Raw genomic sequence first — 18,610 nt, 5'->3', positions numbered from 1 at the left:
TTCCATGAAAATAACGATACATCAGAGACAAACTCGCAACATCTCTTCTGTGAGATAGAGGTTGTAAGGAGGAGAAAAGGACATCTCCTACGAGACTACGAAGTCTATTTTGAACTCTATCAAGGCAGGACAAGTCCTTTCTAGCAGCTCCTGCCCAGATGTGGCAACAGTATTCCATCCTTGGACGTACCTGGCTCTTATATAGATAGAGAATAGCATCAGCAGTGAGATATCTACTGGATCGATAGAAAGATCCCACCATTTTTCCAGCGGCCTTGGCAACAGATTTGATATACGTGTTCCATTTAAGATCAGGAGTAATGGTCAAGCCCAGAAGCTTGTCAAAACTTGAGGCCTCCTGAAGACGAGAGCCATTCATTTCAATTGATGACAAATGTGGATTAAAATGTTGATGATGTAAAGAGAGAAGCTTGGTTTTAGATGCATTAAAAGTAACCAGCCACTCCTTTCCCCATTGTACTACATGCTCAAGATCAGAGGAGAGAGAATTGGAGAGTACTTGCTCGTTTACTGTCTTAGATGTGGTACCATAAATGGTAGTGTCGTCAGCATAAATGTCTATGTTATTATGTATTATGTTTAACAGTAAATTCGTCAGAAGTGCATTTCGAATCAACATATCTATAGGCATTTGAATGCAAGCTCAAACTATCCAGAATTGAATTTCAGCATTAAAATTTTCTACGTGTTTTGTTTTTTTTTTTTTTTCAAAATTACATTATGTTACAAAATTATCATCACTTACGGCTTAAAAATATTCATAAATTTGTGATTCAATTTAAAATGTACAAGTCATGCATTTTTTATCAATTTTTTTAACTTTGACCCCTATTACGACCCCTTAACATTTATTGTTTAGGGCTCTAATCAAGTTATTAAGTTAGATCCATGTCCAAGGAACCTATATCTAAAATTTCAAGTGTTTAGACCCAAAATTGTCGGAGTTTGGTAGAATTCTCAAAGGTCAAATCGTTGAACTTTGTCTCCTAAACAGCCAAATTTCTAGCCGAAAACCGATCACATAGATTTTCCCAAATCTCAGTACTCTGTATATCAAATTTCGAGTGTGTAGACTTAAAATTGACAGAGTTATTGCGTATGGAAATGTACACACACAGACAGACACATTCACTTTCATATATATATATATATATATATATATATATATATATATATATATATATATATATATTCATTCACAGTTGTCTTATCGAGAAGTTTCCATGGATAGACAAAACAGGTTTTTGGCTAACTTACAAAATAATATTGAACTTCCAATCAATGGTTTGAACAATTTTAGAATCTGATTTGCAACATGGTGGCATTTAAAGAAGAACAAAAACATTTGTTTTGTAGTAAATAAAACTCAACTAATTTCACACTAACAATTGTCATTAACAATCCATCCAAACTGAATGTGTAAATAAATTTAAATTTCCAAAACAATTTTGTCATTTTAAGTCACAATTCTTATAGTCTTCATGTTTTTTATTTTTTATTTCACTTATCTCTATTTTACCAATCTTGATTTTACTTATCTTTATTACCAAAACTATTAGACAAGATCATGTACTTCAGTGTGTGCTTCTTGCCTATACATAATTTTTGGAAATCCTGCCAAAATCATCATCAACTGATGCCCTGCATGTCTTAAGTGACCCAAAGTTACATGATAGACCATTTAAGATATGGATGGAATCAATTCATGATGACTTGATCACGGTAAGCTGCACAAGCGAAATGACAACAGACAAGAAAAGTTGGAAGTCATTCATAAAACGTCTAATCTCAAACATGATTATTATATACTATTAATCGAATATTATAATAATTATTATTTACTATTAATCGAATATTTATGTAAATCCAAAATAAATTAAAGGGAAAACTAAAAATTTGCAAAATCCTATTTAAAAATTTATCTTGTAAACATAACTATATATTTTTTATTATTTTTTGTAAACAATAATGATTAATAACTATATATTTTTATTATTTTTTGTAAGCAATAATAATTAATAACTATATATTTTTATTATTTTTTGTAAGCAATAATGATTAATAACTATATATTTTTATTATTTTTTGTAAGAAATAATAATTAATAACTATATATTTTTATTTTTTGTAAGCAATAATGATTAATAACTATATATTTTTATTATTTTTTGTAAGCAATAATGATTAATAGCTATATATTTTTATTATTTTTTGTAAGAAATAATAATTAATAACTATATATTTTTATTTTTTGTAAGCAATAATGATTAATAACTATATATTTTTATTATTTTTTGTAAGCAATAATGATTAATAGCTATATATTTTTATTATTTTTTGTAAGAAATAATAATTAATAACTATATATTTTTATTTTTTGTAAGCAATAATGATTAATAACTATATATTTTTATTATTTTTTGTAAGAAATAATAATTAATAACTATATATTTTTATTATTTTTTGTAAGCAATAATGATTAATAACTATATATTTTTATTATTTTTTGTAAGAAATAATAATTAATAACTATATATTTTTATTTTTTGTAAGCAATAATGATTAATAACTATATATTTTTATTATTTTTTGTAAGCAATAATAATTAATAACTATATATTTTTATTATTTTTTGTAAACAATAATGATTAATAACTATATATTTTTATTATTTTTTGTAAGCAATAATGATTAATAACTATATATTTTTATTTTTTGTAAGCAATAATGATTAATAACTATATATTTTTATTATTTTTTGTAAGCAATAATGATTAATAGCTATATATTTTTATTATTTTTTGTAAGAAATAATAATTAATAACTATATATTTTTATTTTTTGTAAGCAATAATGATTAATAACTATATATTTTTATTATTTTTTGTAAGCAATAATGATTAATAGCTATATATTTTTATTATTTTTTGTAAGAAATAATAATTAATAACTATATATTTTTATTTTTTGTAAGCAATAATGATTAATAACTATATATTTTTATTATTTTTTGTAAGAAATAATAATTAATAACTATATATTTTTATTATTTTTTGTAAGCAATAATGATTAATAACTATATATTTTTATTATTTTTTGTAAGCAATAATGATTAATAACTATATATTTTTATTATTTTTTGTAAGCAATAATGATTAATAACTATATATTTTTATTATTTTTTGTAAGCAATAATGATTAATAACTATATATTTTTATTATTTTTTGTAAGCAATAATGATTAATAACTATATATTTTTATTATTTTTTGTAAGCAATAATGATTAATAACTATATATTTTTATTATTTTTTGTAAGCAATAATGATTAATAACTATATATTTTTATTATTTTTTGTAAGCAATAATGATTAATAACTATATATTTTTATTATTTTTTGTAAGCAATAATAATTAATAACTATATATTTTTATTATTTTTTGTAAGAAATAATAATTAATAACTATATATTTTTATTTTTTGTAAGAAATAATAATTAATAACTATATATTTTTATTATTTTTTGTAAGCAATAATAATTGATAACTATATATTATTATTTTTTGTAAGAAATAATAATTAATAACTATATATTTTTATTATTTTTTGTAAGAAATAATAATTAATAACTATATATTTTTATTATTTTTTGTAAGCAATAATAATTGATAACTATATATTATTATTTTTTGTAAGCAATAATGATTAATAACTATATATTTTTATTATTTTTTGTAAGCAATAATGATTAATAGCTATATATTTTTATTATTTTTTGTAAGAAATAATAATTAATAACTATATATTTTTATTTTTTGTAAGCAATAATGATTAATAACTATATATTTTTATTATTTTTTGTAAGAAATAATAATTAATAACTATATATTTTTATTATTTTTTGTAAGCAATAATGATTAATAACTATATATTTTTATTATTTTTTGTAAGCAATAATGATTAATAACTATATATTTTTATTATTTTTTGTAAGCAATAATGATTAATAACTATATATTTTTATTATTTTTTGTAAGCAATAATGATTAATAACTATATATTTTTATTATTTTTTGTAAGCAATAATGATTAATAACTATATATTTTTATTATTTTTTGTAAGCAATAATGATTAATAACTATATATTTTTATTATTTTTTGTAAGCAATAATGATTAATAACTATATATTTTTATTATTTTTTGTAAGCAATAATGATTAATAACTATATATTTTTATTATTTTTTGTAAGCAATAATAATTAATAACTATATATTTTTATTATTTTTTGTAAGAAATAATAATTAATAACTATATATTTTTATTTTTTGTAAGAAATAATAATTAATAACTATATATTTTTATTATTTTTTGTAAGCAATAATAATTGATAACTATATATTATTATTTTTTGTAAGAAATAATAATTAATAACTATATATTTTTATTATTTTTTGTAAGAAATAATAATTAATAACTATATATTTTTATTATTTTTTGTAAGCAATAATAATTGATAACTATATATTATTATTTTTTGTAAGCAATAATGATTAATAACTATATATTTTTATTATTTTTTGTAAGCACTCTACATTTGGTCTGCAAACTAGTTTGACTAAAGAATGCCCACCTTTATATGTTAGGCATTTTAATCAGTTGACAAGTAGTGTAGTGTAAAAACGTCCAATTTACTGCTACCTGCTATGGATGTTTAGGTGGCGTAGTGGTTATTGGCATAAACTCTGGCTAGCATGCTGTGTTCAAGTCCTATCAATGCTATTTAGTCTCTTGCACTAATAGTCTAGAAAAAGGTCCCTCTATCGTGCTAAAAGACTACTCACACCTGAAAGCATCCTGTACTTCTACAAAGTCACCATTTGCCCATGCATAGAGTATTGTTGCCACGTCTGGGCTGGTGCAACGACTACTAGTCTCTCTCTCTTGGATAAAGTTCAAGAAAAACTCTCCAATCTAATAGATTCCACTTTGTCAACTAAGCTCATCTCTGCAGTGTTGCATTTCTGTGCCTGTTTTACAAGTATTTTAATGGAATGTGCTCTGATGAACTCTTTGCACTTATGCCCCCTCGACGTACATATACTCAACAAACCTGCTTAACAGCAAAAACACACCCCTTCACTGTTGACGTTTCTAATGCCAGAAAGCTTTCTACTCTAATAGTTTCTTTCCTCGAACAGCTAGATTTTGGAATTCCCTTCCTACTTCCCTAACTGTACTGATATGCAGAAATTTAAATGTAATGTAAACCAATATCTTTATAATCTTTCCTAGGCATGGTCCCAAATAGTAGCCCCTTACATCCAAGTTACATTATGCCTTGTTTGGGGGTGAACGTGAATAAAAAATGTTTTTTTAAATAAGTGAAATAACAAAGTGGACAACACTTACAAAAATTAGTAGAACAACCAACCTAGGAGAACATAAACTCTGAAATATCCTTTGGAAAAGTAGTTCTTTATCACATACCACACCATGCATCTGAACAATCACCAGTTACCTGGTTGAGAGAATTGATCATGACCTCCTTAATGTACCATCTCATTTAAATAAATTTTAATGAAAATTGTTTTCTACTCAAACACTTGTACATCAACGGAGGGGTCTAATTGATTTTATCTTGGTCTGTGGAATTGCCGATGCTGATTTCAAATCCTATCAGATCTGTTGTAGCCAATTATGCACCAAAAATGTTGTGAAAAGTGTTAATGCACAGTTTTACCCAAACTTTGGGTAACATAGCAACTTGTGTTTAATTTATTATATACAATATTATTTCCCATAACTGTTGTTTCAGTATTAGTTGAGGTTGAACTGTTCTAAAACTAACCAATCATTTTCTTTGGGAGAATTCATTGATTATGTGTTCCTACATAAGGAAGCCATTAAATTTGTTTACGTCATTTCTCAATTTCTAGGACTCCAGGGAATACAACCTGTTTTTACTAGTGAGTGATCGCTGGATAATGACGTTTATGAGAACTTCTATAGAATCAATAATCGATTTTGTTCTATCACTCGAGAGGTGCATGATCGATATTACCCAGACAGTAGAATTGCCTATGTCAAGTTTGAATCCTACTAGGTCTTTTATGGCCATTTATATACTAGGACGTGACAATGGTCATGGTTAAGAACATGGGCTGACAACCTGGGTGTCCCAAGTGCGAATCCAGTTTGTTCCACAAAAACCACTTTCATTAAGGATGTTGGCAACCTTCATACAGTGCCTCCCATAAGTATTCGATGTCTTTCTAGAAAGAATTCTGACTAGAAAATTATTGGAGAAAACAATGCTTGAAACAATGGATAACTTTTTAAATGATAATCGTTTGATGAAGAGATTAAAGAAGTAAGGATTGTTCAATCTTTAACCGCCTTTTTTTTTTTTTTGCCTTGCATCACTTGCCCAGTGTTAGGAAGAAATTTAGGATGACTGTTAGTAATGTCAAAATGCGCAGAAATACCACGATTTTCAAATGCTGAGCATTTAACATGAAAAATGTAGTAGAAATTAGAAATTACCGTTTGTTTGAAGCAATTTTTTACGCTTTTTAGAAAGGAAATAATTGATGTATTCTTATTCAAAATGTTTAGAGGAATTTTTATCAAATACAGCTTGTTCCCAGAAGCTATTCCGAACTTCCACTATAACTTTCAGGTTGGACATGATGCTTGAAAAGGCTACCTTTACAATATTTTAAGAGACACCTGACTATCAGTTTCATCCTAGTGACCCACTCGTCCTTGGTGTTGCAGACAGTATGGCTGATGTCTTTCTCAGCTACATCCCACACATAATAATCCATAGGGTTGAGGTGAATTGGTCAATCAAATGTTGGGACAAATGAAGTCGTCATTGGAAGTTCTCAGACTTCTGGGTTCTCTTACAGTTGTGATACAGAGCTGAGTCCTATTGCTGCATGTACGGCTTTCCTACAGGCATCTTCTCCGCTCAGCAACAACAATAGGCAGCAACTTAATATAGCCATTTGCATTGAATCTGAATTCTTTTTTAAAGATGTGAGGGTAGCATCACCTGGCCTTGATTGGAAATGTATCAAGAGATCTTCAGTTTGATGGAATTTGGTCTTCATAACATGTGGAACATTGTGTGGACTGTAGACAAATAATGTTTCCTTCTGCACGTTGTGCAACTGGTCCTGGAAAAAACAGAGCATCTCCAGCATGACCGTTGTTGAGAAGTTATTTGGCTTTTATAAGGCAGTTCTCTTGGGAATTGACTTTGAGTAGTTAACCTTTGTGACTTTTGTATGAGAAATAGTACATATGCTTTCTTCATAGTCGTCATTCCGACACTCATCACTCTTGCCGAGATCAGCATTGCCTGCATCTTGCTGCACTTTTCTTTTTTTCTTGCAGCTTCTCAATGAATTTCGTTGTGTGAATACAGAACACTTGCTATGAACCTTCTTGCTCGCCACTGATTCCGTATTTCCGTCACAATTCTCCAGCTCACATTTCAAGGAACACTGAGTTGCAACTAAAATTTCTGAATTTTTTAATCCGACACAAATCATCATGAGGCTGATCACTTCTAACATTTTGATGCTTTTCAATCGTCCAACCCACTAATAGTAGAACAGAAATAGCTATTGCACTTTATCATAATTAAATACTTCAAATAGTTTTTGAAATGAAAGAATATAAAAAAATTAGTAGCCAGGGAAGTAATTCCAAAGTGCAGCAGTTGGAGGGGGAAAAGCTATTCAAGTAGAAGGCTTTATGGCATCTAGGGATCTCTATAGTGTAGGGGTGGGATTTGTTGGGTTTGTTGGAGATATTGTTGTTGAGGGGGTAGTGGTGCTCTGAGTTCATCAGAGCATTTGCCATTGAAATACTTGTAAAACAGGTACAAGGATGCCATGTTTCAGCAATGGGACAGAGGTTGGAGTTTAGTTGATAGTTCAGGACTTATTAGATTCATGACTCTTATGAACCTGTCCAGGAGCAAGAGACTAATGGCAGATGCGCCAGTTCAGATATGGCAACAATACACCATGCATGGGTGAACCGTAACCTTGTAGAGATATAGGATACTCTCAGGTGTGAGTAGCCTTTAAGCACAGTAGAGTGAGCTTACCTTCCTTACAGCAGTCCTAGCAATTGCCTAAATGTATTTGTTCCAATTTATGTTGTCTGTAAATGTTAACCTTAGGAGCTTGAGGGAAGTACTTTCATGCAGTGTATTATTAGCCATGGAAATCAGTGGTTGAGAAGATTTCTTGTAATTATTAAAGGAAATAAGCTTAGTCTTGACAGCATTGAACGTTACCAACCAGTTACGGCCTCATTCTACTACAGATTGAAGGTCTTCCTCTAAAGTTTTGGCAATTTCCTTAAATATGTGTTCATTTGTTTTACCCGCATGTCTGTTATAAAGCGTCATGTGATCAGTAAATATCCCTGTCTAAGAGAGAATTTTATCAGGAAGGTCATTTATAAATAACAGAAATAATAAAGGTCCAAGGATTGACCTCTGTGGCACACTCACATTTATATCCTTTTTGATGTATGACGATCAAGGACAACCTGGATTCTTCTCTTATCTAAGAAGGATTTCATTATGTTGAGTATATGTCCAGCAATACCATGCAATTTGATTTTCATAAAAAGACCATCGTGCAAAGGTATGTCTAGGGCTACTGACCTAGTTTCCCCTGCCTTATCCAGTGCTTGGCATATATATTTAGAGATTACAGTTAGGATATCTGCAGTAGAACAGGCTTGTCTAATTCCATATTGTCAGTTGGATAAAAGTTTGTCTGTGAGATCCACATGCCTTTGAGGTGTCTAGATTTATTATGGCATCATGAACAAGAGAAGGAATGATTTTCAGGTCATCGAGTGTGACTGCTGTCCACTAAAGCAAAATGTTGAGCAAGTAGATTTGCCTTTTCAGTTAATGTGCAAACAATCTCAAGCTTGTTGGATGTGGGGAAATTGTTTATTGTCCCATTATGTTATAAATTTTTCAGACATCACGAGTTCCTAGTTTCTGTGACTTTATGCATTTTCTGATGACTTCAGAATGCCTTCTCTTGGCTGCGGCTATTTCTCTCTTACAATTATTTCTAGGTGCTGAAAAAGAAACATTATAATAAATCGCATGCTGAAACTAAAATGTTATAATAAACTGCATGCTAAAACTGAAATGTTATAATAAACTGCATGCTAAAACTGAAATGTTATAATAAACTGCATGCTAAAACTGTAATGTTATAATAAACTGCATGCTAAAACTGAAATGTTATAATAAACTGCATGCTAAAACTGAAATGTTATAATAAACTACATGCTAAAACTGAAATGTTATAATAAACTACATGCTAAAACTGAAATGTTATAATAAACTACATGCTAAAACTGAAATCTTATAATAAACTGCATGCTAAAACTGAAACATTATGGTAAAGTGTATTCTACAATGGAAACATTATGGTACATTGCATACTATAAAAAAACATTGTGACTGACTGCATCGTATTAAGAAATAAATATTCTGATATAAAGAATAATTAATTTTCAATATAATTTCATCATAAAGATGCAGTTTAAAATAATCCCTTGAAATGAACCCAATAATATTTGTAGTTTACCCTACCTCACTCCCCTTCTTTAAAGTGAAGTGTAGAAATTGTACCTTCCACCCGTTCACAAGCACTCGTTTTTGTGTTCCCATCCCGCCATTAATGATAATTGTCTTATTGTATTTTATTGTAATTAGACTTTTCTATCTTTTGATCGTTATCATTATTATTATCAGTATTATTATTTATAATTATTTCAAACACACATGCATGCATATAATTTCATATATCCATATAAAATGTTATAACAAGATGTAATATTTTATGTATCAATTTACGCTATTTACTTTAATGAGTAGGGCTAGGTAGTAAGTTATGAAAATTAATTTATGGCAATTAAACTACACTAAGGTTTCCATGTTTCATTCTCCTAGGGAATCACCAGACTAATATGCATTTTAGTCTGACGATTTTCTATGGGGATGAAAATGCATTTTAGCCTTACGATTCCATGTGATGATGAAACGTGGAAACCTCTGTATAGCTTGATTGCCATAAATATATTTTCTTATATTAGTTTGGAGATGTCCAAAAGTTTATAAATATTATACAAAAGAAAAATATAATATTCCAATTGTTGAATCTTCTTTATGAGCTTATATACTCAGCATTTAATTGGATGAGGATTTCCTAGCCAATAAAGATTTAATTACATATTAGAATGTTTTCTTTTTCTGTCAAATGATTTAATAAGGTAGCAATTGTTCGTATTGTGGAACATTTATTAGAGAAAACATTAAATCATTTTCTTCTTATAAAATGGTTTAATCATTCTTGGTGTTTTCTTATGAGTCTTCTGATTAAATCATCTGAAGTGTGGTTGAACTGTTCAAGTTAACCGGAAGTATACGTGTATATTTCAACTAGTTAATTAGAATACATGTAAGAAAACAAGAATGTTTGAATAAAAATTCACAAAAATATTTTAATATAAAGCTATGGGAAAAATGTTTGGGGTCATCCTGTATTTCTTAAGAAAGAAGTTTCGAATAAACTATCTTAATGCTTGCATAAAACTGCCGTATAAGTTTTTTTTCAAAAACTGGTGTAAGCTATACCAAAAATTTGTAAAGCAGTACTTTAGACATTTTTGTTTTATTAATGAAAGCAAAATATGATAGTATTAATATTTAATAGTTTAATAAATTAGTGTTTATTTTCAAATAAAAGCAAATGCATTATTATAACAAAGAAAGGCATTTGGTTAGCATTGCTGAAATATGTATTATATGCATTGCTTATATGTATGTATGTGGAGATTGTTCTTGGTCGATGTGATATTTTTGAACTATGACTTTGGTTCTAGTTTTGTATTAGTTGAATTGTTTGTATTGGCTTTGATCAACTTCCGTTATTATCGGAAATTCCATTCTCACCAAAACACACATATTCTCCATCTCCATTTTCTCTGATATGACACTTGCTGATTTGGGCTCCAATTTTCACCAACAGACATAATCCATTTGGTGCATTGTCAATAGCAGATTCCAAACACTGTTAGATCATTTAATGCATCCAGCACCTGTAGAACTATCTCTGTTATGAAGTCAAACAGAATTTAATGACATCTACACAGAGCCTTTCTATTGCCACTGGTTTCAACCCTCTGCTGTGATATCGAATCAAAAAGTTTACATCTAATAGACCTAAGTTGTTAAAGGTTGGCGCATATGGGTAAAATCCTTATGCATATTTTGAGACATATATATCTATATATATCTTGTCGTGTTTTTGTGAGTCAAATCTGATTTGTGTAAATATTACACATTTTAGTGTAACTAGTTTGATTTCAGTATCTGTCATAACATATCTGTGTGCTCTCTTCATGGGCCTCAGTCACCAAAATCAAGAGAGAATAAATTAGCCCTGTAATGGCCTGGTCCTTATTGATTGTTATGCAATGCTGATTCTGTAAAATTCTAGGAGGTCCAACCTCCCAGGCTTTGCCTTCTCTCTTTGAGAAAGGGTTAGTTTATTGCTAATCACCTGGGGCATCTTTACTGGGGATGCTGACCAGGCATTTTTTGCAGGTCAGAGCGCCTCTCCTTAGGGTGCTGACTTCTCAATCCCACTTTCCGACCCTGGTGTCAGAGTTCTTGCAGTGGAAGAGAACTAAATACCCCCCACCCCTCGCTCTCTTCATAGTGATGAGTAATCTTGTCCTGTTCCTCTCACCACAACAAACAGCAAAATATTCATTTCTGTGGTTGCTGTCTTAAGCTTATTTCAGATAACTTCTAGGTCTGTTAGTATGCACGGGTCCATGTGTTATTAAACATCACCCAGTTGCTATCTGCTGCATCCAGTTCTGCTTTAGATTTTTCCAATATTCTGATATGAAACATGTTCAACTGCAGTGTCCTTTCAGAGTGTAACTTTTTCTTTCTGCAGTTTAATCATTTTTTTCAGAAGCTATTACTGGTTCATAATCAGTTTTATCTCCATGCTCCAATGCTTTTAAGCAGTCAATCGAATGCTAATCTGATTAACCACACCATGTTCGAATGGCTGTAAGCAACTGAGCAAAATCTCTTCTAGATTTGCTTATATGTGTGTTCGCATGCAAACAAAAAAAGCATGGTGTTGGTCTGTTTTATGTAGCTGCGTTGCTGGTGTTACTTTTATGGATGCCTTCCTTCATCATAAAGCTAGCTATCTTGCTCTATAACTAAAAAAAAAATACAAAAATATCTAATTTTAAGATTGCTAAGAAATACAGGGTAAACCCAATTTCGTGTGCGTGTGTGTGAGAGAGTTCGTTTAAAGACATCAGTCTTCTCTTTTTGCATCGGTACTAACATATAAAACGTTTTCCATGATTAAAAAAATTCTAAATAAATCTAAAAACAAATACATAAATAAGATTAAATTGCACTTTTTTTTTCTCACGCTAAAATTATAAACTATAATGATAAAACAATCTAAAAAAAACAAGCAAACATTAACTCCTGACAATGTGAAAATCGAAAGTGCTATGCCAATCCTTTGAGTTTAGAAGCTCAATATTTGTTAAAAATAACAGAGTATATATGAAAATAATAACAGTATAATAACATTCCAAGTTCCAAATATCTATTTTTCTTACCAAACAATTCTTTTAGCATGTTGAATCTTTGGCACATTTTTTACAAATCTATTTCGTTATGCAGAAAGTCTGTTGTTATTATGTCAATATCGAATCTTTTAGTGCATATACTATATAGAGGAATTGTGGTCTGGTTCTTCAGTGGACTCTGTTTATTTCTAATCAGAGCCGATACTTTTGGGGTGGGACCTTTCTTTTGTCTGGACAGAAGTGGAAAAATATTTCCCTCCAATTATTTCCACAGCCCATAAGTGTCAACTGTTCTTCCTTTTTGTCATCTAGACTCCATATTGCCTCCTCTTCCTACATAGGAAGGTAGTCATTTTCTGCCTCCTTTAAGGCTATATTTTAAAAAAGGTTGATTTTCGCTTCTGTCATGTATAATCCCATCTAATTAGCTACAATCTTTATATGCTGCAAAATGCCAGATTTTTCAGAGAAAAGATACAACATAAAAATACATTGGTTTTCATGTAATGCTAATTCATTTTGTGTACAAGAAAAGCAATACAGTAACCCCTCGCTACTTTGAAGTTCGATTATAACGGATTCGTTACTTCACAGGTTTTTCAATATATTAATATCGCGGATTTCCACTATAAATCCATCATAAATCCATAAAAAATGTGACAATTAAGTATTTATTTATGTATAGTACTGAACTGTAATATTGTCCTGTACAACCTAACAAGTGTTACAATCTTTCTATTATTATTAATATAGTAAAGGGTAGGTTATAAACATTACAGGGATGGTTTTAAACAGCATATGAACAATTAAGGTAAAAATAATAGTTTTGTTCTACTTTGTGGATTTTTGAATATCACAGGTGGTCTTTGTCTATATCTATGATGATATTCGAGGGAATGTTAACATATGCTGCACCGCATGTGACTAAATAAAGTTTTGATCATGTGTTCACATTTGTTGCAATAAATAATTTTAAATGAACAAAGTACTTTATGCAAATATATTTTTCCTTTAAGCATAGTGCATTTGTTTAAAAAATAAGAATAAAACACTTCACATGGATATAGTTTCTATGCAGCATGTGACAAGATAAGACAGATATTACTTAATTTAACTTATATTTATTGTCTGTAATATGTTATAACTAGGGTTATATTTAAAATGGGGTTATTTAGGTTGTGGATACGAAATTAACTCACTTTTTTAAACAGCATTTAATATTTTTTTTTTGCTGTCATCTTAGTGTTTTTTGTATTGTTTAATTTTCATATAAGTTTAAATTGTTTGGTAATTTACTAATATGTATGGAATATAAATATATATTTAAAATGTAATGAAGCTATACTGTTATTATTTTATATGTGCATATACACATATATATACATGCATATATGTGTGTATATATATGTATGTGTGTATATATATATGTGTGTATATATATTTATGTATATAAATATATATATATGTATGTATATATATATATATATATATATATATATATATATATAATAAATAATTACAAATCTGAATAGTTAAAAATAAAATAAATGTAGATTTTATAGGAAGAAAAATTTCTAGTAATTATCATATTGTCTGTATCATAGTATCCATATCATGTTGTCAAATATGTTCACGTTTTTAATCTACAACTATATCTAATGCTGCTGTATGTGCCTTTAAAATACAAATAAAACCAATCTAGTCTGACTTGGATGCAGGTGCTCATTGTTCGGCTTATGCGGATCCACTACAAGTATGATTCCTGGCAGACAGAGACCCAATCCAGATGACCTGTCAACTGGACTGACCACAGAAGGGCCAAAAAAATCATCCGATACATGAGTGCAACAAAACAAGACCCCTAACATCGACTGTGCTGTGTTAGATCCCAACCTTCTCCAATGACCAACATCTGTGAATCCCGAAAGCTGATATCTACTACTCCAAATGACCGGGCTGTTGATGGCGTCATTCTCACGTGTCTTCTTTTGTCACGTCGATAAAAGATGTTTGGGTTTTGGAATTATTTTTTTACAGATTCAACAGTTAAAAAGAAAATGGCAAGAAAATAATTTCAAAGACTCTATTTTTTTTATTCTTTAAACGTGCATGCCTTTATATGCACACACAACTAATGTATTTATAAATATATTTATATAACGTATATGTGTATATATATATGTGTGTGTGTGTGTGTGTGTGTGTGTGTGTGTGTGTGTTATGTATACCTGCATGATTTTGATGTGTCTGGGTCAAAGGTGTCTATATGTCAAATCTTGTGTGTATATTTCTTGTTTTATTTCGTTGTTGTTTTTAAATGAACTATTTTTCCTTTTTTGTTTCTTATATATATTTATAAAATATTAGGCAAGAATAGGTCATAGAAAGAAGAAATATCTATTTAAAAAAAAATTACTCAATATAAGTCAATATGAAAAGCAAATATAAATTTAAATGTGCTCACTACATGAGTTTCACCGAACATAGATCTTCTAGTTTGGTGTAAACTTCATCGTAAACGTTTGCTTATTTACTCAAATTTTTATATGCACGTTCATATATATATATATATATATATATATATATATATATATATATATATATATATATATATATATATATATCTCAATTATCATTATTGTTATAAACACATGTATGTCTCAAAATAATTATACATACACTTTGAATTGTTGTAAGATAAATGTTTGCTAAAAGAAATAAAACTTTCAAAATATATTAGAACTTACAAACATGATGTTCTGAAAATGGTCCAAGCTCTGCTGACAACACGACACAATGCCGCAGCAAAATATTTGCATGCATTCATTTTCAGTTACTGCCTTTAAATCGGCGAGTGTTTCAGATTTTTTAAAAAGTCCAGGAGTGTTAGGTCTGATGAACGCGGACAGTATTCAATGAATGGCCATGACAGTCTTCAGACATATTTTTTTATTCTTGTATAATTGTACAATTTTCCAGAGTGTGTATATATCTTTTTGAGACAATCTGCACATACATACACTATAATATATATGACAAATTGAAATGGCGAACAAAATTATAATATTTATTAGTTCATAAAATGTTCAAACGAGGAATATAAAAAGATTTTTTTCTTTAATCCGTGGGGTTTCAAAAATAAGTTCTATTCATCAGAAGAAATTACTAGTAAAATAAAAATATTACTAGTTTGCATAAATTTGAAAACTTAAAAAAATTGTAAATATTATATAATTTATATAAAGAATCAATATTTTAAAGGTATATATCCCTTATAATGTCGTCACAGTTGTTTCAAATAACAATCTCAATGAACCAGTGTGTGTGTATATATATATATATATATATATATATATATATATATATATATATATATATATATAGATAGATAGATAGATAGATAGTATTGATTTATATATTTTTAAAGCAGATAAAGCTCAATTAGATTAAGCATTAAGACATAAAATGAAGAGTGTATCGAAACTGTTAGTTTCTTGTCTTGTATTCTTCAGCTATGTGATTTACTCCAGCATATTTTATATTTATGTTGTTATTTGTTTTGCTTATTTGATTACATAATAACATCCATGTAACATTTGTTTGTTTTCAAATGGAAAAAAATAATCTTTTTTAATCGTAATAAAATAATTTTTGAAAAGTGCATTATTCAGCTTTTTGATGATCAATATTGGCTACGAAAGCTATATCAAAAAAGAAAAGAAAAAAAATTCAATTGTCTAGTGTGAGATTTGAACCCTGAAAAATGGCATAAAATATTGAAATAAGTGCGAGCACTTTATTCCCACAGCCACCGATCAAACTAAAATATTTCGTCTTTCTAACCTATTTAGATGAGTTAGGCATAAAGATAAAAAAAATTAAAAATCTGTTTTACCTCTCTGCATAGATCTAAAATAGTTTGATTGTCTAAAATAAATGAACATAAAGAAAAGTTCCATTTTTATAAAAAGGTTTGACTTACTCATTTTCAAAATGTTAGGCTTTTATTTTAACAACTTGCATACAATTGTTTCAGCCCAATGTTGGCAGAAAAATATATAATAGTTCATTAATTATAATTTTAGACAACTATGCAAGCTTATCAGCGCATAAAAAAATAATTTTCCAAAGTTTCCACATCCTATGAACAGAACTTTTACTAACATGTATGGAATGCGTAAAGCAGATATTATCAACATTTTATGTGTTTATAATGTTTGCTTGACACTTTACATAGAAGTTATGAATTTAAAAAGTGAATACCGCCATGTTAATAAGAGTCTTGTTCATAGAATGTGAAAACTTTGAAAAAAATGTTCTTATGTGCTGATGAGCTTGTCCAGTTGTGAAAAACTATAATCAATGAACTATTGTCAACATTGCGTCGAAACAATTGTATGCAAGTTGTTATCAATAAAAGCCCAACATTTTTGAAAATGAGCAACAAAATAAGTGTCTTCGCTTTGTAAAGTGGAAATTATAAGAAATATGTCTAGCTCTAGTATTGCACTATTGAGCTATTTAAATGAGAACTTTGTGTTACTTATTTATATGTAATTGTTATTCCAAAGTAGTAAAATTGCATATAGTAACGTTACGTATGCATATAGTAACGTTACAGTATGTATGTATGTATGTATGTATGTATGTATGAAAGAGAGATGCTGGTGAACGTTAAACACGATCATCAGAAGTGTATTATTATAAATTCAAACTGAACTAGAAAGCGAATTCTAACTTACTTTTGTAATGACCTGAGCAGGTAACATCGCTTTTTTTGTACACCGTGAAAATATTCTTAAATATGTAATTTGTTTACTTATTAATAATATTTGTTTTTGTTGACAAATAAAAAAGTTAAATCTTTATTTGTGTTTAAAATTATATGAGTATTTAGAATGACTTGTTGAATATTTCTATTTTTTTTTCTTTAATTTTGCTTATTTTTTAAATTTCATTCAATCAGTACTTGAATAATAAAAGCAAATATTTATTTGCGTTTGGCTACAAGTTCTTGTTTGATAATTCAATTAACTGTTTTGAATTTTAGAATTTGATATCTTTCCTCTAAATGTAATTTACATTGTCTAGTTTTCATGGCATTTATCTATGATATAAATCTCACCTGTCTGTTTAAATATGTATGTATGTCTGGCTAAAACTTTTGACGGAGGCGACGGATTTTCACAAGATCAGTATCGTTTTGAAGCTCGACCCTTACGCCAACAAATATAAAAAAAATGGCTAAAATCATGAATTCCTTCACACTTAATTGGGCACTTTTCTACAGGGAGGGGTCACTTTTTTCGCTAATATTTTCGAAAGTCTTCCCTTCTTTTCGATTGACTAGACTTGATTTAAACATTCTTCACTTCCGGTTTGGTGATGGGCGCAACAGCAAAGACATCACTTTTTTGTTTTTCACGTTCTTTTCCTCCTTTGCGGTACGGATTCGAGCCTACCTACCTACTACCACTTTTTTTTATTTTACTCAACACACAGCTCCAAACACCCTGGCAATGCAGGACACCCAGGCTATTCTATAATATAAAAGATAAAATAGGCATAGGCGCGAGCGTTTGTGTATGTTCGTGAAAGTTTTTTTTTTTTGTCAGGCTTCTTGCGTCGATTACATTCCGGGAGAAGTTTCCTTATACTTCCTAGATCGTAATATCTCCGATTTGTAAACGGACAGCATCTCTATCTTTATTTTGATCGAGTTTTAAAAGTTCTCTCGTTTCAAGCGTTTGTTTCTTTTTCTCATAAATAAAACAAAACTAATCAAAGCAAAGGCATCCGCCTGGTCTTCCGGGCCGGGATGTTTTGAAGGCAATTAAGTTTGATCAATGTGGGGAAAACCCTTCATACCAGACAATTGCTATTTATTTGAACATTGACTGAG

General features: G+C 29.1%; 1 protein-coding gene across 4 annotated transcripts in view; it reads left to right on the top strand.

The window, feature by feature from the left end:
• The window catches only part of LOC145288655 (leucine-rich melanocyte differentiation-associated protein-like), a 212,776-nt gene that overhangs the window by 140,788 nt on the left and 53,378 nt on the right, over positions 1–18,610 (top strand). The window contains exon 5 of one of the 4 annotated variants that reach the window (XM_080136348.1): positions 14,427–15,293. The exons of the other annotated variants lie outside the window; for them this stretch is intronic. Coding sequence (XP_079992474.1) covers positions 14,427–14,498 — 72 coding nt within the window. The 3' untranslated portion in view covers positions 14,499–15,293. Of the gene's footprint in view, positions 1–14,426; positions 15,294–18,610 lie in introns of those variants that run through there. 4 annotated transcript variants of the gene reach the window in all.

This window comes from Euprymna scolopes, chromosome 2 (genome assembly GCF_053919585.1).
Source record: "Euprymna scolopes isolate OS-2025 chromosome 2, ASM5391958v1, whole genome shotgun sequence".
Classification (NCBI taxonomy): domain Eukaryota; kingdom Metazoa; phylum Mollusca; class Cephalopoda; order Sepiida; family Sepiolidae; genus Euprymna; species Euprymna scolopes.
The sequence above is the reverse complement of the archived record's forward strand: the minus strand, read 5'-3'. Positions and strand labels throughout refer to the sequence as shown.